Source organism: Sebastes fasciatus, chromosome 15, assembly GCF_043250625.1.
Source record: "Sebastes fasciatus isolate fSebFas1 chromosome 15, fSebFas1.pri, whole genome shotgun sequence".
Taxonomy (NCBI): Eukaryota; Metazoa; Chordata; class Actinopteri; order Perciformes; family Sebastidae; genus Sebastes; species Sebastes fasciatus.
Window position 1 is genome coordinate 13,744,203 of NC_133809.1, and position 23,032 is coordinate 13,767,234.

General features: G+C 39.9%; 2 protein-coding genes and 1 long non-coding RNA gene across 3 annotated transcripts in view; 2 read left to right on the forward strand and 1 right to left on the reverse strand.

The window, feature by feature from the left end:
• The first annotated feature begins 216 nt into the window (after positions 1 to 216).
• On the forward strand, positions 217 to 11,421 carry LOC141783297 (uncharacterized). Its single transcript, XR_012597245.1, has 3 exons — positions 217 to 358; positions 841 to 907; positions 11,282 to 11,421. It is a non-coding gene; the product is annotated as an uncharacterized LOC141783297 (long non-coding RNA).
• On the forward strand, positions 7,479 to 8,399 carry LOC141783296 (uncharacterized). The gene has a single exon (XM_074660516.1). It carries the CDS (start codon positions 7,622 to 7,624, stop codon positions 8,252 to 8,254), a length of 633 nt encoding a protein of 210 aa, XP_074516617.1. The 5' UTR covers positions 7,479 to 7,621; the 3' UTR covers positions 8,255 to 8,399.
• A 4,400-nt stretch (positions 11,422 to 15,821) lies between the features above and the next one.
• The window catches only part of asap3 (ArfGAP with SH3 domain, ankyrin repeat and PH domain 3), a 28,069-nt gene continuing 20,858 nt past the window's right edge, over positions 15,822 to 23,032 (reverse strand). The window contains 8 exon segments of the mRNA XM_074660507.1: positions 15,822 to 17,615; positions 18,412 to 18,543; positions 18,694 to 18,928; positions 19,918 to 20,203; positions 20,943 to 21,165; positions 21,374 to 21,481; positions 22,333 to 22,400; positions 22,489 to 22,604. Coding sequence (XP_074516608.1) covers positions 17,541 to 17,615; positions 18,412 to 18,543; positions 18,694 to 18,928; positions 19,918 to 20,203; positions 20,943 to 21,165; positions 21,374 to 21,481; positions 22,333 to 22,400; positions 22,489 to 22,604 — 1,243 coding nt within the window. The 3' untranslated portion in view covers positions 15,822 to 17,540.

A 23,032-nucleotide genomic window follows, 5' to 3' on the forward strand; every position in this document is an offset into this window, starting at 1 on the left:
GTTGCTCAGCTGCAGTTGATTGATTAACTAGGCCTGTTTGCCAGGTCCTGTTGTTGTTTGCCAGGTCCTGTTGTTTTTTGCTCTACTTGGCAGAAGTTTTGGAAGAAAAACTTGATATTAAGCACCTCGGTGCCCACCAACCGTGGGATATGTTATATACCAAACAACTGGTTACAAATAATGAGATTTAATGTGGAGAGGTTCAGGAAAAAAAAGGATCTCAAGCATCTTTCTGAGAGGATCACTGAAAGCAGCATGACAGCACGTTTAAAGTGGGCCAGGTCTGCAGAGCTAACATGGCTAACGTTGCCCAAATTGACTGACACTGAGGAGTATAAAAGCAAATTGAGGAGAACAGGTATGTGTCTGGTTGTATTATCAGCTTTGTTAAACTGTGCACGATTATGTGCGCATTGTGTCAAATGTCATTTTCTGCTTTTGCATCTGTGCAAAGTATTTTTCTCCCCCACCATGTTTCCACCTATAAATGCCACTGATTTGTGCTCCTCCTCATCCACAAACTAACCTTTATGTGTACAATCTGTGGAGCGTGTAAACTACATTTTTACTATTGACCTGAATCAGCTTTATTGGCCAGGTAGTCTATGTGATTGTGTACACAAAAGGAATTAAACAACAATGAACTTTGTAAACAGTAAGGCAATGGTGCAATATGTGCATGTTAAAACAATGTGTATTTAAACTATACAGTAAATCATTTACAGTCTATGTTTAGTGTTACAGGGTTATTGTTGCACTGGGATTGTTCTGACAATATGAGACTGATGTTAACTGTTCATCATAGTGATGGACGGTGGCCTTTGTGTCTGGTTTGAACAGGTCATGTGAAGGGTCTGCTGGGATGTTTCCTGACTCTGGACATGTCTAAGTCCTGAATGGATGGCAGGTTAGTCTGTTCTGGCTTCATGACCTTTCCTCTTGTTAACCAGCTCTTATTATGGCAGAGAAGAAGGAAGAAATTGTTTATGTACCTGGACCACACGATTCAATAAACCGGATCAGTGCTTTGTTACTGACCTTTTTAAGTGGATCGGGTATCGGCCATGACATTAATGATCCATATCAAATGTGAACGTCATTCTATAAAAAGCTGCTGATCGGTTACATTCATTCAGTCATGGTGGGCCACAGACGCCGTGTTTAGTGCCATAGCAATCCCTGACCTCATGTTACATTACATGAAAGATATTCCAAGTAGTTCCGGGCAGTGAGGTATACATATCTAAATTCAGAAAAAAAGAGCACTGGTATCAAATCAATATCTTGGTATCTGCAGATACACTATAGTTGAGGTAGCAAAATTGGTATCAGGAGGGAACAAGCTAGATCAGTGCATCCTTCTTCTTCTGTTGAGTTTAATGACAGTTGTTATCCATGAGTTGCGTTACCACCACCTAACATTTTAACATTGCCCAATCTATAACCCACACCCAGTTGCCTGAGTTGGTACAAATCCTCCCCTCAGTGTATCTAGATATTTTCCAGATATGTCCACAACGTTTAAATATCTCCTGGTAGTGTACAGCATCATTTTAATGCTTTCCGACTTCCCCTGTATTTCAGCGGCACAATTTATAACCATTGCAATAAATCCCAAAGACCCTCTTTTGTCCATGCAGATATTCTCATCAGCTCCGGTTCCTCTTGTACTGCCACCTTTTTGTCGTTACACTCCATTCTCTTAGAAGCATCAGCGTATGACAATCTCTTTCCAGCTCTGATCTTATTCACTTTCAATTCCTTCATTCTCCTAGGACACTGTGCTGATCGCGCATGGTGATTTCCCTCACAGTGCAGGTACTTTGCTTGCTCTTCTTCTTCTGTTTTGCACTCCTCCTCACGGCAATTGTAACTTCCCACATCTTATGACTCCTACGTACTGCTCTGATATATTCCTGACAGCAGAAACATCTGAGAGGAGGAACCCTCTCATATGGCCTCACCCTGTTAGACACATATTCATGGGACACTACTTCCGGCAATTCCCTTTCAAAAGTCAAACACAACAAATGACTGTCCTCCTTCTCCCCGTCTTGCAATCTTGTCAGTCTCCGTGCCTCACAAACGCCAGCAATATCCCGAAAAGACTCGGGTTTTACTGACATCGGCACGCCACTTGCCACTCCCTTCTTCCTTGCTTCTGACCCGAGAGGGAAGCAAGACAAACTGCTGTAATCTCTGTTTTCACTAATCTCACAGGCTCTATCTCTGTGGAGCTTTGAAGCACACTCATTTATAGCCATCCCACTTCTTGTGATCCTGACCAATCGCACAACTCCAAAGTTTTCCTTCAACAAACTTTCCAACCAGGTGTGGATCCTTGAAAATCCTGTCTCTTTGTGTAACAGCAATCATCCCAACAAGATACGTCTCCTCGTTTCTCATTGCCTCACTGGAATCACTTGAATTACTACTCCTCTTTCTTTTATTTAAATCCTCTTGTAATCCTCATTTCCAAATTTCTTTTCTCTGATTTTTCCACCCCCGTCACTTCCATCTAGGTGCCGTGAAGTTCAAGTGCCGGCTGTTACAGATGTCACTTGATCAGTGCGTCCCTATTACGTACCTGTTTATCTGACCCCTCAGCTCCTTCCTTTATTGTGAGCCCACAGCTTGGTGTGTTTCCACAGCTGGTCACTGGAGGGAGATAAAGTGCAAGTTTGTTTTTATGTAAAAGTTGAATGAATCCTGGCCCATCTAGTTAAATGCTTTTCTGTCAAGGCACTCAGCACTGACCATGGCTCTTTATTTAACCACTGTATTACCAGTGTGGTAACATACTGATTGAAAATGAAAATATTTCCTCTTTAAAGGATAGTTTCACATGACTATCTGCCACAATCATGTTAAATGCAAATTGATAATTATATTTATACATGCACAATGCAGACAGCTTACAATATCTGTATGTAAATGACACTCTGCTTCAGCGTCGCTCCATCGGTCTCTTCTTGCCTGCAGCCTTTTAACTGTCATGTTATTCCTCCTCCTCCTCCTCCTCCTCCTCCTGCTCTCTCTTTCCTCCAGCATGCAAACACTGTAACACCATGATGAACCATTGCAGCAAATTCTGCTTTACAGTATCAACTCGTAGTATCACCACATGCCTCTGTATGCACAGCAGCACACGCTTACATAAGTCACACAGTAACAGCTGGTCTGCAGCTGGCCTGTATTCTACTGAAAGGATTTATGCTGTAAAGATGTCCTGTACACGATCATGTCCAAGAGAAAAACAGTCTTAAATTAATGATCTATATGCTGACACACATTCATACTCCCATTGGGTTCTGCTCTCTGTGCTTTGACGTCACCGTACCAGTAATTCACACTGCAGTGAATGATTTCCTGCTGTTTTTTACACACGCACACGCACACACACTCACATACAGACCCACTGACTCAGCCTGCTGCAGCAGAACAAGGCTGCTGATATTGATTACGGAACAGTGGAAAACTAGCATCATCACCATCATCTGTCTCCTGTCTCGAAAGAGAATAAAAGTAGTGCAGGTTTTTATCTGGGGTCTGTCTTCTCAGTTTACTGCAGATGTCAGCTGAAGCTGCTCTGCTCAAATGGAGGCTTGTGTGTTTGTAAGAAGGGTGTGTGTGGGTGTATGTGAGAGTGGATCCTTGTCTGATCTGAGCTGTAACAGGATACTGTCCAAGCAGGGCTGAATATCTGAATAGAAGGTCTTTGTTTGTGTTTTTCTCTCGGCTGATGTGAGTTATAGTTGTGAAGTGCTGCCCATAGCATCCCCGTGGTTCTGTTAAATTGCATAGGCAAGCACTTAAACCTAAGATTGACTTTCTCTCACTCTTGCTCTCTCTACATCATGTCTTCAAGGGTAATGAATCATTTTTATAGTAACCCACTGCTTATTTTGCTACATACAACACACGCCGCACAGTTCATACTGGGAGGAAATCATGCCAGTGTACCTGTCGTCCAGTTACTAGATGCATGTGATATATGACCTTGCACATGCAATGTATATGATATCTGCACCAGCTCTGAAGGTTACCCAACATTAATCAAAAGCACTCTGGCTATAGAGTCCCAGAAGTGACAAACAGAGCAACTAGATACCTAAATGTAAAAGCTTAGCTCCTTTAATGTCTTCTAAATGATGTAGTCTGTACAGTATTTACCACTGATGTTAGACACACGCATCCAATCTTTGAGCGTGTGTATGCGTAGAGCAATCTTTGCCTTGGACACTTCATATCACATATCATACATCAGCAATAAGGAAACAGTGGTTGAGTCTGAAATTCCATACTAACATGCTATTTCGTGAGATATTTTAGTATGTCCGAAACCTTAGTATGAAACCAATAGTACGTGAATTGGATACTATTTCCGGTGAAATATTACAGTATGAAAACGCTGGACACTATGGCGGTATACAGTAAATATCCCACAATGCAATGCGGTAGTAACGACGTTCATAACATGACGTTGACAGACAGCTCTGTAATGACATCAATAATGCTTCAATTTAACTGCAAGTATAAGATTTCACTTTCCTAGGCGTAATATATGTTTATTTATTTAGTTCAGACTTAGATTCTCACAAATCATCATTTTGGTCACATGAGGTTGGCACAGGTTACCATGGTTACACGTCTCCAACCGGCAGTATAACTGCTGCCAAGTTTCAACACTATTAGTTCTATAGACACAACACAACTCTGCTGCTTAAGATGAACAGCTGAAGGAAACTCAAAATACTGAATCACAGTCATTTGAACCAAAAGTAGACTGGACCAGGGAGAGGCACACAGATGCTCTCACTCCTCCACATGCGCATCAAATGCACACAGATTAAAGTAATCTGGAGCAGAGTGTGTGGTATGAGAGATTGAGAGCAGGCTTTCATCACAATTTTAGCTATAAAGAGAGAGAGGAGTAGATGGAAATGGAGTTGGAGATAATTGTATTTTGGAAGGATTAGGCTTTTAAACACTTAAATGAATTCTGCACACTAAATGAAGAGGCCACACAACTTGTTTTGTGTGTTTCTGTGTGTGTGTGTGCTTGTAAATGTAGAAGAATGTGTCCAAGTACATGTGTTTGACTTTGTCATAACAAAACGTTTTTGTTTTTTTTTGGTTAAGCATCTTTGTGTTTGCAGGCAGGCCAAGTCCTGCTGCTCAAGATGTTTGCCAATGATGATGATGGCAATCTGTGTGTGCAGCTCTGCAGGCACCATGTGGGATTAGTTTAGACTGAGTGGTTTTTAACTGCGAGATGTTGCGCAACCACCAGAATCTTCCAAAAATGGGCATCATGTTAATAAAAATACTCCACTGAAGCATCTTGTCTTGATCCCCAAAATCTTTACTCACTCAAGCAGGCACGTTTATTGCACAGCTGTATAAATCTAAGGGAAATTGTGCAATACATGCAAGTAAGGCTGCACGAAGTTACCTGAAATTTCAGTGTGTATTCTAAACATAAAATGTGTTTGTTTCTTAAAGTAGTATCCATATCCAGTGTTTCATATACACAGATAAATACTATGCAAAATCAAAGCTGCTTCATGAACTTTTTGATATTTCAAAATTGTGTAGATTTAACTCTATCAACATGCGTATTCTTTTTTACCTTTGTCATGCTGCTCCACAACAGCACAGTTGTCTTTATATCCTTTTGTAAAGGTCTTTTTTTTGTGTCTTTTTGAATAGCACAGTAGGATAAAGACCTGAAGAACGTCTTTAGGGTTCCCTGTCATTTATTCCTTCTATAGCCACATAAAGTACAACTTTCCCTTGTTCTTGCTTTTGCTTCTCTGTCTTTGTATTCCTCTGCCTTTCTCTCTCTCTCTCTCTCTCTCTCTCAATCTTCTCTCTAGAGATCAGTAAAGCTAAAAGCAGGGAGGAGATCCGTCAGTGCTACTGCTAATGCAATGCCAATCCTGAGATAAAAGCAACGCGCTAAGTGAACACTCAAATATGCATGTGTGTGAGTGCAGAACACAAGCTCTGACCCGCTAAAAGCTTTGTTGTTTTGATTCCCTCTAGCTGAAGGCAGTTATTTAAAACATCACTTCTTGTGCTCCAGCGTTGCCCTTTTCACTTGTGTGTATGTGCAGTGTATTTATCCTGAGTCATACTTCATACTCTTATCATATCACTTCTGCAATGCCACCGCAGAACCAGTCAATATTTGTCTAGACGGAGAGGGAGAGTTTAGCTGCTAATGGAGTGGATAATATTATAGCAAGCAGGGGAAAAGGAAGAAGAAAACATCAAGGTGTTATATCATGATGATGTAACTGCTTTCTATCAGAATTTGTAATGTGGAAACTAGTCATTATTGCTGCAACAATTCAGATGTGAATCGGGAGTTCAGGTTTCATTTTGTTCATGTTGCAGCACTGCTGTAACGATGTGAATGAGAACAAGGTGTACTTCACCTTCAGTAGGGCACAGAACAGGGAACCAGAGCGACATTCAAGGTTTTTAGATTGAGGATTACACATTAACGGCTTTAATTTGGGTTAAATGCTCCTAAAAAATTGGACTCCTGAGATCACGGGACTCTGGGTGTAGAGATTGGCTTTTCAGTTCACCTTTTCCTTTCCACTTAAAAACTGCCTAAAAATAACATTTAAATTGGATACCTTTTGCAAAAGTGTTAGATAGATAGATAGATATTTTGATGCTCACTACATCTGTAGAAATAAGTGCACTTTATGTGTTGTGCCAGAGAATAGTATGAATTCAATTTAACAAATCAAATTTCCGTTTGATTAGAATCTTTTTTTCATCTAAGCCACCAGATTTGCAGCAAATAACAGTTTCTTAGCAAAAGCAAGTCTTTGAGTACTAAAATATGAGAGCATGAATGTCTATAGTAACCTATTGTATAGTGTTTTTGAGAAAATCTAAATCAATGTGCATGTGTCTGTGTGTGCACCACTATGACTTGTGTGTAAAGACGAAGATATAGTTTGCGGGAAGGCTGAGGTGCCAACTGGGTCAATAGAGGGAGGGAATGAGAAAGGGTGATAACGCTGAGCAGCAAGGTGATAAAGGGGAGAGAGAAATTGGAGCATCGCCCCTCCCTCCTGCTCTTGCCATCTGATGTCGAGACAGTGTTGCTAGGGGCAACCATCTGAGCAAGAGTAAGAAGGAAATGAAGAGACCAGCTGGTACAAGAACAGAGTGAGCCAAACTGCATCAGCAAAGAGGAGAGAAACCTGCATGTCTTGCCTCACTCTGCCTTGCTTGACTGAGCAGAGCTGATCAAAGCAGAGCTCCAGATGACGACGACGAAGCAAAACAGTCAAGCAGAGGACACGACAGCCTGCCAGCATCAGCAGCACAGAGGCTGGCTGCCCAATCACCAGCTGACATGCTCATGAGTTCAGCAGCCAATGAGCTGCCAGGAGGCTCCTCCCCAGCACAACCACTCAGATGCCCGGCTCAGATCTCTTATTAATGAATGGAGCAGTTCCCAGGCTGGATCACTGCACATCTCCGCACTCTCTGCTCGGCTGCTCTCCGCTCTGACACAGGAAGACGAGGGGGAAAACATCAACAGCGACGACAAGGACAACAGCAGCAGCACAGGACGAGTTAACAAGTGGCCATGGAGGGACGACAAAGAAACACAGACACCCACGATGAGGACTCAACCGAAGGCATAGCAGAAGCTATTCAAAACAAGGACCCACATCCTGATATCCAGCCACCGGACTCACCTTCTCCATCATCATCTTCTCCCCCTCTTCCTCCATTAGCCATGCCACCTTCCACATCTGCCTCTGCTCTCCTGGCACTGGCCTCTCCAGCCACCAGGCGCTCCATTTCCATGGGAGACTTCCGGCGGGTGACAGGGGCTCTGCGAACCGGTTCCGAACCCCCGTCCACCTCCGCCACGGCCCCCTCCTCCAAACTTGTGACCCCCAGCTCCAGCATGGAGTTCGAGGCGGCTAAACGGCGCCTCCTGGAGGTAGAGGAGCGTCAACGCGTCATCAGAGAGATGGAGCGACGGCTGGAGGAGCTCCGGCAGGTGTTTGTGCATTCGGAGCAGGAGGTGGTGGTTCACGGGGAGGTGGTGTCGCGGATATCTGGTGCAGCCCAGCAGGGGGAGCTGTACGTGGTAGAGAACAGCCAACGGCTGAAGAAAGGCCTGAAGTTCAAGAAACATCGACCCACCATCGTCTTCTCCTCCATGCTGGGACTCCGCACGTGCCTCCCCTGGCCCTCGAAGTTCAAATAGGACAATAGAGACATTTCCACCATCGCTTTAGAAATGTGCTTTTTGGAGGATAGATCTCCATTCTTAAGCTATCACTCATTGACACGGCTGCTCTTGTCTCCACCTCTCTGCTCTTGTATCCTGAGGCTGGTCCTCCAGGTCTTTAGCGTGCCTACAATAATCATAAATGCTACTAAGCAGCTTCCTGTTTGGTGGAGGTACTTCTCTGGTCAGCAAACCAATCAAGCCAGGACCAGTGCAAGGGTGGTATTATGTCTAAAGATTTTTTTGCTGCTTGCAGTTTGGTGTGGTGTTGGACTTGAGGAGAGATTGTGTATTGATATAGAATCGGATGAGTCATTTTTCAGGTGATGTGGGAGGAGAGGTTCAGACTGTCCTGTGAGGTAACAAGAGCTTTGTTGTAATGTCTCTTGACTTATGCAGCAATGAATGAAAAGCCAATGAGGATTACATTATTATGTAATGTTTACCTTTTCAAGGGGGACGGGGGGAGAGATGAATAGACAGAAGAAAGCACTGAAAGAGGTGCTATAATAGGGATTGCTGCACTGTTACATAAAACCAAGGATGCAGCAGTAAATAGGCGGGATAAATGGAAACGAGTCCGGAAAAGAGAAAATGCACAAAGTGTGGAATTCAGATGGCTGAGACAAAACGTGCCTTGGCTTCTCTGTGACCACTCGTCCACTACCACAACCCCTGTTTTCGGCAGCATAATCGAGGGAAAGCACGCAAGCAGGAGAGGAGTTCAAGGTGGGACGGTTCCACCTGTGGCCTCTTTTTATCCAGTCACCTAGCAACCACTCGTCTCTCCATCCTAAATCCGCCTCCACAAACGTACAGAATGTATCCAGCAGAGCACTGTAACTAAAACAATACTAGACAGCTGTAGAGGTCTCCTGGGGGATTTAAAAACATTTATTCAAAATGAATTAGAACTGGCTATGTAGTCAAAAATATTATTGCTAAAAGCTTTTGTTGAACCAGCTCATTTATTTGATGATTAGGAGTTGCACTTAAAGTTAAGCCATGCATGCATTAGCAAGGAAAGCCAACATGGGCCATCACTGTTTGCTGATTGTGTCTTGGCATTGTATGTAACAATGGCAAGCTATTTAGAGTTGTAGTTTTGCCCAATAGAAAGACACAAGTTTAGTGTGCACAATAATAGCTTCATTGATATAATCCGCTTTTTGTGGCATATAAGGAAGTTAGACAATATTTCTTCATTCAGGGTTTGAATGTCAAAGTCGACCGGTTTGTTTGGTTAATATGATATATTAATGAGTAATTCTGCATCGTTGTCCCATATTTAGTGGATGACCTGATTTCTACATATAGATCACTCTCATTTTTGGCCTAATTCTTCTCCTTCACATTTCTCTTCTATTTGGATTAGCAATGACTAAGTATCTCTTGTATTCAGCTACTCCACCAATCCCTTGCTTCAGCTGTGCGTGTGTAGAAAGCGCAGCCAATACACCAGGGATTTCTATTTTTGGCATTCGAAGGTTATGGCAGAGAGGCAGGCATTCAATCTCATTCGTTGGGGAAAAAAGCATGTATAGCGATGTGAGTGCATGTTCTTATCCATCTATGTGTGCTACTTTCTAACTGAATGAAGTGGGATTCCTGCAAATGCAGAATCCCTGATGGTGCTTTGTTTGCTCTCCTATCATTAATGACCTCACTGAAGAAAAAAGCAAGGCTGTTTACAAGAGAGGCACATGGTTTGACTGCGTAATTGCTAAGGTTTCCGTAAAGTCATCATGTGCACTTAGATATTCCAATTTTAATTGCTCCCAAGATACGCATGATTGGTACATGCTACTGCATCATTTGAGATGCATTAGAAATGTCTCTTTGTCTCCGTCAAGGGTGGCAGGAAAGGGTATTGATGTATTGATCTGAGACAAGGAGGCCTGTATCAGGGACCCTGCAGGCAAAGGGAGAAGAAAAAACGCGATGCATGTGAAATTGGATGTGAAGACTAAATGCACAAGTTTAATAATGTAGGTTGATGCAAATCAAATAGAATGAAGACCCAGGTTAGCTTTGGTTCTTTTCTAATATTGACTACAAGGGCTTAAATGATCAGTCTGTCTAAGTTTATTTGGAGCACAGTTAAAGGGGTACTCCACTGATTTTACACATGAAGGTCAGTTTACTCGTCATGGAGCGTACTGCCTGTTGTGAAATATCCTCTGCGGAGTCCTCAGGAGGGGATGTCTAAGGAAAAATTGTATGTTGGCATTTTTTTTAAACAGAAACCCTGCATTACACACTAACAGTACGTAGGGCTGGGCAATATGACGATATATATCGTCAAAACGATATAAAAAATGTTGTATAGATTTTTCTATATCGTTTATACTGCGATATAGGACTATATTTATTTATTTATTTTTTAGTAGTATTTAATTCACACAGGAGTATACAAAAATACGGGGTGATTTCGTATAGACTATTTATTTATTGAATTACCAGAAAACATACTATATCATGATATATATCGAGATATGAAATGACCTGTATTGTGATAGAAGATTTTGGCCATATCACCCAGCTCTAACGGCACGGAGGTCTAATGAAAGATGGTATCTATCTGAAAGTATTATGGGAAATGTAGTATCAAGCATTTCTGGATCCTACATTTAATCCCTCGGGATTAAACTGCATAGAAGTGCAGTTCTAAATTGCTGGTGTACCCCTTTTAAGTAAAGACAATGTTACTGATTCAGTGTCACTGTTGACGTTTTTCAGCTTTCAGATTCCTGATAGCCATGATGACCTTATCATTGAATGTTGACCAACTCTATAAGCATTCCACATGGCCAAGGGTCTGTCTTTGTGCACATCTATACCAAACAATATTCAGCCAAGCCAGTTGCTGGCAGAATAAAAGGGTCTAGTAGGCCTTAAACATGTATTCATGGTCCTATGTATATAGCTAGAGTTATAATTGAATATACAGCTGGCCTATATATTTCTTTTCATATGCCTTATGCAATGTTTGTGCATTTGCAGTGATAACTTGGTGATAATACTGATGCTGAAGGCGATGGTAAACAGCCAAACTCATGACCATCATAAACCTCAACATCATTATCTGGGCAGAAGAAAAAAAACAACAACTCATGCACTGTTGTGCAACTGCACCTTTTGTGTTTTTCTATGAATGAAAAAAAAGACTACGTTTCCCAAAGATCTCTGGGCCCACTTGCAGAATGAATGTAATTGTAACTGAAGTGTTTTTGCCCCTTAACACTGAATATACATTTTAATCACATCTATCTTGTTTGAACCTGTGGTTGGCAATAAATCCTCTTATAGCCTGTTCATTTTTGGGCTCTTGGAGTTACATATAAGCTCACATGGCTTTTGATACAATAGATTTTAACCCCAAACAAATAACTGTTTGAAGAACTGGAAACTACGACCAACTATAAGTAGAGCTTTCACAATCCTGAACTGACACAAATGGCCAAGCACAGGTCCAATAACACTTTTATTGATGTTTATTTATCCTTTGAATGTTTTAATATTTTGTGTTTGTTTATGTGATGTGAGGTGGTATGTATTTCTGTTGTGGTTGAATAAGCACAAACATTTTTTTTTTGTTTTCCTGAAGTCTTTTAGACTGGATGGTTTATTACCTTTATTCACACTTTGATATTTTTGTTGACTGAGAGCTGTATATTCTACTTTATGAATGTTAAGTCAAATTTTACTTATGTGCAAATTGTATATGCGTAACAGTAAACAGCAGGTTTGGAGTCAATTTGGTTGCATAATTAAAAAGCCTTAATTGCAATCATTTCTGACAGATTTATGATTATGAAACCCTGCTCACAGGAAAGAAAATCCACTTTCCAAGTTTAATTGAAAATAAGATGGATTGGATGTTAGTTGTCCTCAAACCTTTCTGATGTACTGCCACTGCTTCTTTAAAGGCTTTTGCTTTCTGCTGCACAGTGAAAGAATGAATGTTCCGCTATGTTTAATGCTTAAATTTGCTACCACTTATATACATTTCTTGACACTGTAATTTACCTAAGCACAGAGCTACAATGTACAAGTACTAGTGAATATTAAACCATAGATTTCATCTTGAATATTATCAGGTTTTGTAAGATAGGCTGACTTATTAGAATAAATGGACAAAATGACTAAATGTTGTTGTTTTTTCATGTCTCAGACTGGACTACAGTCTCTCTTTGGGATGCTGCTGGAACATGAAGTGTTTCAGGTGAGATCTCTAAATATTACATCCTTTGCGGTTGCGTGAGAGGTCTAGGAAGTACTAGGGTCACCTTGCAGCAGCCCACAGCAGTGTAGTGCCTGATCAGCAGAAATCTGCTCACTGACGTAACTAGATGCTGTGTAAAACACAAAACTGTGAGAAAGCTGCATCAGGCACATACATTCAAGTCATTTGCTTGTCCATCAGAGCCTCTTCTCAGCTGATTATTTGGTTAAATGGATGTTAGATAAGCCTGTGTTCAGATGGAAAAGGGCAGAATATACTGGAAATATATCCCACTTCCAAGTGCTCATTATTGCAAGCCAGGATTTGTGCAGTTACATTAAGCTGATGTTCTTACTCACTTAATGAAAAGCATTAACCATGTAGATGGGGTTTTAGACAGGCGGATCTGAATATCCAGGGTATTATAATACAGGATGTTCTAACTTTCTATTTCATTTTCAGAGATTACTGACCCGGATGTATACAAACTTGACGTTCTTATCAGTGTGTTAAAGTATTAAAACTAGCAAAAACAAAAAACTTGTTTGCATGAATGTAATCATTTTGTAGGTGTGTTTAGGGACTCTGTGTAGTTTATTTATGGATTCCTGCTAGATTTGACATCGTCTGAAAAGGACAACTGTGACCGCGGCCACTGACTGCTGCTTGCTAACGTTACGCGAAGGTCCCTTTTACACTCTTGTGTTAAACTACCTACTATAACTCCCTTAAAGATCTGTTTGCATATTGATAGATGTGCCAGCTCCACCAGAGCTCAGACCTGTCGATGAGAAGAGCAGCAAAGATGAAGTGCAAAATACACGAGAACAGCTGTCACTATGCACAGCTGGGGCTATTTATAGCGTCCATACTACTGATTCAACGCATGTACCTGCACTATGACTTGACTTTTTCGACATTTTTATGGTATATTATGACATTTTTTATTGCTATACTATTGCTTTTTTATGACTTTTTTTATGGCATACTACACTGACTTTTTTTTTATATAGTATGCTATGCTTTTTTGCAACAAAAAAAGTCATGGTATCGTATGTCAAAAAATTTCAATAAAGAAAGTCATGTTGAAAAGTTTTATGAAAAAAATCATAATATAATATGCCAAAAGAATTCATGAAAAAAGGTCATAGATTAGTATGTCGACAAATTTCTTCAAAGAAATTCATAAGTTGAAAAATTTCATGAGAAAAAAATCATAGAATAGCATGTCGAAATATTTCATTAAAAAGTCACAGTATAGTATGCCGAAAAAATTCATGAAAAAAGTCATGTTGAAAAGTTTTATGAAAAAAAGTCATGTCGAAACATTTCATGAAAAAAGCTCATAGATTAGTATGTCAACAAATTTCATGAAAAAAATGAATGTCAAAAAAGTCATAGTAGAGTATGTCGACAAATTTCATGAAAAAAATTCATAAGTTGAAAAATTTCATAAGAAAAAGTCATAGAATAGCATGTCGAAATATTTCATTAAAAAAGTCACAGTATAGTATGTCGACAAATTTCATGAAAAAAAAGTCATAGTGGCAATGAGGTCTTAAAATGTATGGAACGGGTCTTAAAAGTTATATTTATGTATTAAAAGTTAATTTAACTTCAGGATTCCAACATATACCCTGCTTATAGAAAAAATGCAAATAATGTATCCTAGCCACACTTCTACCCAGGGGCCATTAAAACCCAGAGATTTGTGCAGACTTTGCTCTGCATTTCATGGATTATTATTATATTCCACAGTGTGAACATTACATTAAATTGTATTTGTGTGAGGGCATTAGTGAATTTAACATATATACACTGTATAGTATACAGTATGTTTAGTAACTTTTTGCTGAAGGTGCTTGTTGTATGCATTTACACTCACGCAGTCCTCATGGTAATGGAGAATTGAGAGTGTGTACGGGCTACTCAGTTAGCTGAGCAAAATAGGCCGTGGCACTATTATCCTGGCTGTTAGCGAGGTGACCGGTTATGTAAGTGACGGGTTGGAATTTCATCATCCTGGCTCTGGTACGGAGGATCAGAAGTAACATCCGGATGGAGACAAAATTAGACTGGAAGGACAGAGACCTGCAGGGAAAACTGCCAAGAAAGATGGAGGGAGAGATTTCGCTTTAGGGATGCATAAAGGGTAGAAGGGGGGAACGCTGTGGGGATGCCAGAAATAGTAGGAAGAAGTGAAAATACAACTGTCAAAATGTATTTATACAGGTTCCATTTGTTCAGTTTTATTCAATATTATTATCCTAGGGTTGTTTCACTGAGAGTAATGCTGGCTTAGACGGGCTTTGTTCACACTTTTATGTTATTGAACTTCATACAGATGACAATTACTCTTTTACTGTAAGCCCGAACTTAGAGGTAATAGCGTTTCTTAAGGAAGGACTATCTTCGGAAGATATTTCAATGGACAATAGCATTAAAATAAAAAGTTTTGTTTCAAAATTAAAGGAGCTCTATATGATATCCAGAACATTAATATAGCAGCAAACAACTATTTGCTATGTAAAGATATAGAGGAGTAATGTCTACCTGAGCAGAGAATGAAGTCACTCTCTCTGTGTATGGTAATCCAAGCTTCTCCTTGCTTTGTTGATATAGCCGGGCCGGCCGCGTGTGCCCTTTCGTCCATGTGAGCATGCCCCACTGGCTCGCTCACGGCTGCTCTGCACTGCTCTCATACGGCAGTTCCAGCTGCTTTGAGCCACATGTCAGCACCTTGTTGTTGTTTGATTGTTTGTTGGTTTGCTTTGTTTCCAGTTGACATCGTTGTTCCAACAAATTTTTACTTGTGGGGCAATATGATTTTTATTTTATTTTATTGATGTTAATGAAATGTAATTAATGTAAATTCTTCATCATTTGAATATGCTGTGGCAATATGTACAGTGTTACGTCATGCCAATAAAGCCATTTGAATTGAGAGAGAAAGAGGTAAATGAAAGGTGAGAGAGAGAAAGGTAAGAGAGAGAGCACATTTTTCCTTTAACAACATTTGATCGCCCAGTTAAGCACGCAGCCCCGCTGTACAGGCGCATCAGCTGTTTTGCATCTGGCGTTTTTGAAGCGGTCCGCCTGCAGAGACGAGTCTGTGATCAGCCCCTAAGTGAGCACAACATTATCATGGCCACTAAACCTCCGTCACAATGAGTTTTAAGCACATTTATACACATTACTAGGAAGTAGGTTTTATGTGTGACCTCACTTGCTGAATAAGTTAAGCAATGCATGCTTGTGTTGAGCAATATTAGTCCACTCATACCAGATACAGAAAAATATCACCTAATTCACACTATAAAAGAATATATGGCACTTTATTTAACATGTTTTATGTGTATTTACAAATATACTGACTAGTATGTGTTAATTTACTGTTTACATATGAGAGTTCCTACCTACAGTTGTACTCTATCTGCTTCACAATTATCTGATAACAAGTCTGTCTCGTGATTTGTTTGCTTAATCCTCAACGCTGTAACAAAACAATAGTGACAGAAACAGTGGCAAGCAAACAGACTTGTTTGTTTAAACTCAGGAATGATTAAATAGAAGTGAACACCTGCTTCCTGCCCACCTTTAGTCATCACTGTCAGTTTTCAGTTTGCTGAGACAGGATCCTCTCTGAGCACTTATTACGCAACCGTGTCTATTCCCTTCTGTTCTCTCTCTCTGACAGCCGTTTAGACAACTAATGAAACAGAACAGAGGACATTAAATCAGAGGACATCAAATTACCAACATGGAATAACACTTTCTGTAATGATACAATCCTTTATAATGCTTAACAGATGAGAAAACAGGTGATATATACTGTACATCAGTGAACATTTTTAGACAAGTATGAACAAAAAATTGTGTGTAATAGCTGTGAAATGTTACATTTGTGTATTAGTATAAAAAGAAAGTGGAGCAGTCTACCTCTACCAGCTACTATGTGTGTACAGTACAGTAAGTGCAAGTGTGCTTGTGTATATCTTGTGTGATGCACACGTGTCCACAGAAAGTGTGTGTGTGTGTGTTCACTGAACAAATTACTGCAGTGGGGTGCTGTTACTAACGAGCTCTCTTTAAGTGCCATTTCCTGGTAGAACAGAGAGTCTTTTCTTTTCTTATAACACACTGTCGTTATTCCAGGTTCTCCAGAGACAGATGCCTGGAGCCAGAAGAAACCGAATCCTCCACTCGCATCGCAGTCAGCGAGCGGTGCCCAGAGTCAAGATGGCTGAGCTAAAGTTTCAGATCTCTGCCCAGACGCCTGCCGTTTGGTTGGAGACAGACTGGCAGGCACAAAGCCACTTTTAGAGTCCCAGGGCAGGCTGCAACAGACACCGGGCAGGTTTGTACCTCAAATCCAAGTCTCGGTATACTGTGATTTAAAAAGATTGAGCAGTTTCCGTTCAAAACAAAAAGCATCTACATCCCAATATAAAGCAGCTGGCTGGGTATTTACAGCTTTCTATTTACATTTACAGCTCTGCCAACTCTTCAGAAGATTACTTCTCAATGAGTTTAAAGTGCCTTAAAAGGGTTTTCCCCGGCAGGTAAGTTTTGCCTCTAGTTACAAATCCTAGATCAGTATAGACAACTTAAACATCTGCAATATAATAGTTAAATGGACATTAGAGCAGTTTCTACCCGCAACCACAAATGCATCTGTACCTATTACTAGTGGTTCATGGTTTTAGACAACTGCATTTAAAAACACAAGGCTAGACCAACAGGGGGAACAATATTGTCCTTGGGATGAGAGGTTTTATGGGGCTCTAAAAGTCAGACAGTTCCCTTGTTGGTTTCCAGAATGAGTGAATGTTAAAAAGGTATAAATCCCTAAAACAGTGCCATTTATATCCTCATGTGGAAATATTCTCAGTTTGAGTTAGATCCAGGTGAATAACACTGTCCTCTCCTGTAGATAAAATCCACTGTGTGATGACGGTAAGTTTCCAGTAAGCATCCCATGCTGGTTCAGCTCCTCCGTTATGTCACCATACAGTAATTTTATATATCCACGGTCCTTCAGTCTGTTAGTTTGTGTACATAGTTGACAGGAAAAGTCCCAACCCTGGATGGGTCCCCATCTATGTGACCAACCTGTTAGGATAAAGATAGAGTACTTTATTAATCCTAACCGGAACTTTCACTGTTACAGAGGCTTAAAGCAAAACTAACTATACAATACTTCAACAATAGGGGTGTCACGATTTCAATTCTAAATCGATCAAAATCAGATCTTGACCGTCAAAGTCAAAAGCAGAATTTGCCTTTCTCACAGTATTTTTTTTCTCTCCACCCCCGCCTACTTGTGTGCGTCCGAAGGAAAAAAAATATGAAGGTAAATATGTTGCAAAATTATTGGGCTTGTAGACTTAATGTGAGAACTTGTATGTTTAAATATTCACATACGTGAGCTGAATTTGAAGTCATCGCCAAAAACAAAGCACAAGAGCTTGTAGAAAAAACAGCTCTGTTCTGAATGCATAGTTACAGAAAAAGATATTCACAAATATTTAGATTGATATTATATATACAATGACAGCTGCAAACTTGTAATCCAACATGGACTCAAGTTAAAAAAAAAATAAAAGGAGTATATTTTCCAATACAATCGAATAGTGGATTTGGAGAGCTGTGACACCCCTAATGAACAATATACAATAATTAACAATGACAGTGTGAGAATTTTGACTGTACATATATATATGTGTGAGGTAGTGCAAAATTAAATGCTAAATATACTGTAAACTTGTATTGCAATTATGGACCAGATAATTGAACAAAAGAGTAATGTAATATTTATGAAGTGAGTACATATGAATAGTCATTTTCTGTTAAATCTTTCACAGATAAATATCCAAAGGATAAAATCAAAAAGTTGTAGTTCACTTACCCACCAGTGGGGGTCATTAGTGGCCGTGACCACAATGATCTCATCTTTGAAAAAGGCCAGCTGCTCAGAGCTGACGGCCCTGCAGTCCACTAAAGCCTTGACACGCTTCTGATGTGGCCTGCTGCCAGAAACCTGAAGAGGACATGCGATATATTTTCTAGTGTTCCACCAGCAAATTTATATTGACTGTGAAATCTAACAGCTTTTTTTTTGCTCTCCACAGAAAAATCCTGTGGAATTGCAGATTGAACTATAGGCTGAATGCAAAAGAAAGATTAATACCATGGCATTCCTGCGGGGTCGTGGGACACAGGTCACAACAGGTGAGGGTGGCGCTACTGGAGCAGGAGCTGGAGCTGGAGCTGGAGCTGGAGCTGGGCTGAGGCGCGGACTAGTCCCCACTAAGCTGCAATACAACTCTTCCTGGCTGCCCACACAGGTTGGAGACATCACGCCACACTTCCCCTGGCTGCCTCCTCCACCGCTTGTCCGACGATACGATGTGGTCTTCTCTGAACTGGAGGGTGGAGAAGACACATGAAATAACACCAATCAAACAAGGCCTCTGTCATATGGAGTTGTTTTTTAACACGTCAAAACTGGAGACAGCTGGATAATCCTTTTCATCTGTGCAGTATTAAAGATAGTCCTATGGATAGGAAATGGTGATTTCAATTTCAGACATGGCATCAACTTGAACTGCATACTTTCAGTGGACCTCTTGGTAACACTTTATAATAACCATAATTTATAAATGGTAATTTGATAGTTAATTAAACGATGTTTACCAATTATTAGTAATGCTATAATTATGTTATTTTATCAGTAGTTTGTGTAATATGAAATAATTTGTTTATAAATTCTATATTGTATCTTAGGTGATAAGAGACTATTACATTCTGATTAATTAGTAAAATATTTATTATCAGTTTATTGTTGCAAACATTTTATTTACTATATTAAGTATTTGTTAATTACCAAATTATTTGAAAACCTTTATAAGAAGTTTTTTTGTAAATCATCTATAAACACACACAGACCAAAACCAATTATTAATTCATTATTATTAACCATTGTCAAAGTATTAACTATCAACCTAAATGTTTATAGATGCTTTACAAAGTATTTATTAACCATTTAACAAGGTATTATAATCATTAGTTGCAACATTATAAATGTTTATAGACGGTTTACAAACTGATTATTAACCATTAACGAAGTGTTACAAATATCTATAATGTTTATAGATGTTTTACAATTTCTGTAAGGTTTACCAATAATATCTTAATCATTAACAAATATTTATAGCATATAAAATGTGTGCAACAATTAACTGTTAAAATAACAAATTATAGAATTACTAATAATCAGTAAACATAATTTCTTTGTTAAAAGTAAAATAACTATTAACTAAGTTTATTTACCATTTATAAAAGATGGTTATTATAAAGTGTAACCGCCCTCTTTTCAGAAATGCGTTAACACATTATAGCAGTGCTGTCTTACCTGACAGGTCCTATGTGACTCTGAGAGGATGTTGGCGTGATACTGCCTTGAGACCCAAAACTAGCGCCAGGTTGGCCGTCCCAGGTCTGCCTCTGTCCTCTGTGCTGAGCTCCCTGTCCGTGGGGAGACCTAGGTGGTCTCGCCCCTTGGCCCTCTGAGTTGGGTGAAGCAGTCCTATGTCTCGCCTGTGCCTGGGGACTGGATGATTGGGAGGCCGGGTTAGAGCAGCGTCGTGGAAGGGGGTTGCCTTCCTGTGTTGTGACTGAAATCTGGGGGTCTGAGCAACCTGTGGAGGGGAAGAAAATTAGAACATGAGCAACACTGTACATTGTATGTGTTTATAAAAACATCCATTTAATTAAGGTATTCATCCACTCAAAAACAAATGACCTAAAATTAAAACTTTACATGTGTTATTTGAACTGGCACCATGCTTCCATGGTTCAAGAAAGAGGTTCTAGCAGGCTCAGTTTTAAAGTTAGAGTGAAGATACTGATATCATGAAAACCTAAGGAATCCATTGGTACCAAACATGTCATACTAGCTTGTCACAAAGGCGGTTAAATAGCGCTCCAAACATGCTAAATTTTGGCGAAGAAAAAGGGGCTCCCTTGACCCATGACCTCAAGATATGTGAATGAAAATGGGTTCTATGGGTACCCACGAGTCTCCCCTTTACAGACATGCCCACTTTATGATAATCACATGCAGTTTGGGGCAAGTCATAGTCAAGTCAGCACACTGACAGCTGTTGTTGCCTGTTGGGCTGCAGTTTGCCATGTTATGATTTGAGCATATTCTTTATGCTAAATGCAGTACCTTTTGAACAGATAACAAATGTGTGATTAATTGCAAATGAATCCCTATTAATTATTTTAATAAATTGACAGCCCTCAATTGAATGCAACCTTATTTACCTTCAGTAAAACAACTTCAATAAAATCAGGAATTGTTAGGGCCTTCTTATCTACCTGCATTATAAATGCAGGTAGATAAGCCATATACTGTACACTGCAGTAACTCACCTCTCTGGATGGATTTAGCTGGCAGTGGTGGTGGCATTAATGCTCCAGAGGGGGCGCTATTGGCTGGAGGATTTCTGTATAAGAAGTCTAAGTTCTCATATGTCTGACAAGGCCTGCTTCCAGCATTACCATTGGCAGCATTACCCACACTCCAGCGGGCAAAGGAAGATCCACTACCTCCATTTGAGGATGGAGGAGAGCGGTTTTTGGGTAATGGGCTCACCTGGAAGAAAGTGGAAAGGAGCATGAGGTTAATTTCTAGTTTCTCCTTAACTTTCTTTGTTTAATTTCATTTCATCGCCATTTTCTCAGTAGTACAGGAGATTACTGTGGAATACCCCTATAATGTTCTTCTCCGAAAAGGCTGTAAAAGGCTTTTTTGGCAGAGAGACAAAGTCAGTAATGAGATTGGCTGTGTGTGTGATGTTTACCCTTTCATCCAGGTCATCCTCGCTGTCATAAAACTCCTGAGATTGTGTCTCCCACATGAACTCCACGTGGATCTGAGAGTTGAACTTCCCACTCTGGGCCAGCTCCAACTAAAACAAACAAACACAGGAGCACAAACACTCAATACTGTCATCCACACATATCCAGAAATACTTTAACACAAACCTAATCAGCTAAATTTCTACTGCTGAAGTAGTAGAAATGAATGAGTAGTGGGTTGTAATTTTGGGGTTTTAAGTACAGACAAGTAGACAGGGCAGGAATACATGTCAACACAATATATCACACATCCAATTTTGGGAAAATATATAAATATAAAACTCCCTCCTGACTGGCAGTGATCAGTCATATCAGTGTGACCTTGGCTTCAACAGATGTTTAAAAAAAATTGGAAAATGAGAAACCATTAGGAAAGAGCAAAGACTCCTGAGTCCAGAGCCACCTCATTGCAGCTTCCATATTAAAAAAAAAGATTATCTCAATGACAAATGTAAATTAATTCAGCCAATAAGTAAACGGGTTGGATTTTAAAGCTGCTTATTTGTGTAACCTTTTTCAATCTCTACACAACAAGCTTGTAAAAGAAGGTTGTGCATAATCAAACAGGATATTACACAAGGCAGGTCGGATTCAGCGGGGCAGATGGCCGGTAAGAAAATAAAACCAGTTTATAAATGAGACACGCTGGGACCTGATGAGGATAAGATTCCTCATCCTGGGAGTGAGTCCTGAGCAGAGCTTTGTTGCACGGGGAGTTATTTCAAGGTAATATTTCCAGCTGTGGAAGTTGTCTTGTTTTGTTTCTGGAGTTGGCTTTCTGGTAGGCATTTTAAAGCTGCAACTTGATTCCTAAGTTAAATGTACCTCCTGACTGTGTGTGTTCTTTGAATTTATGAACTAAAGCTTAAAGTTGAATTTACAAAAGAAAGTGGGTTCTCACCAGCTCGATACACAGCGCATGCTGCAGCCTCCGTGCAACATCAAGGGCCGTCTCTCCTGCAGAGTTCACTATAAGAAATTTGAACAAGAAATGTTTTTAGTATTTATTAATTGCACTGGCTGAAAGAGAAGTAGAGTAAACAGAGTTAAAAGGTACCTGTTTGTAGGGCTGCCTTTGCTTTGAGCAGTAACTTGAGAGACTCAGGCTTGTGATGCAGGACGCTGTAGTGAAGAGCTGTGTTTCCTTCTGCTGTTCTCTTCTCCAGACAGTTGCTGTAGAGTGAACAGACAGTATAGGCAGATGGTGTTAAATATTGCCAAGTAGGGCTGGGCGATATGGCCAACATCTTCTATCATGATATGTCATTGGTAATTCAGTAAATAAATAGTCTATATGAAATAACCACATGGTAAAACCGATTTTTGTATACTCCTTTGTGAATTAAATACCTGACAAATGAAAAGTATTTTCTCATTTTAAGAACATGAGTGCAAAATGAACATAACAGTTTCATACATTTTCATATAGTTTTGATGATACGTATCGTTCTATTGCCCAGCCCTGTTGCCAGAACAATAGATATGAATCATAGGGTGCTTTCGCAAGCCAACATTTAGTCCATTTTAATCAAACTCTGGTGCGGTTTGTTTGGAGGGATTTGCTGAGATAGACACAGGTAAACAATAGGTTAACATGTGTG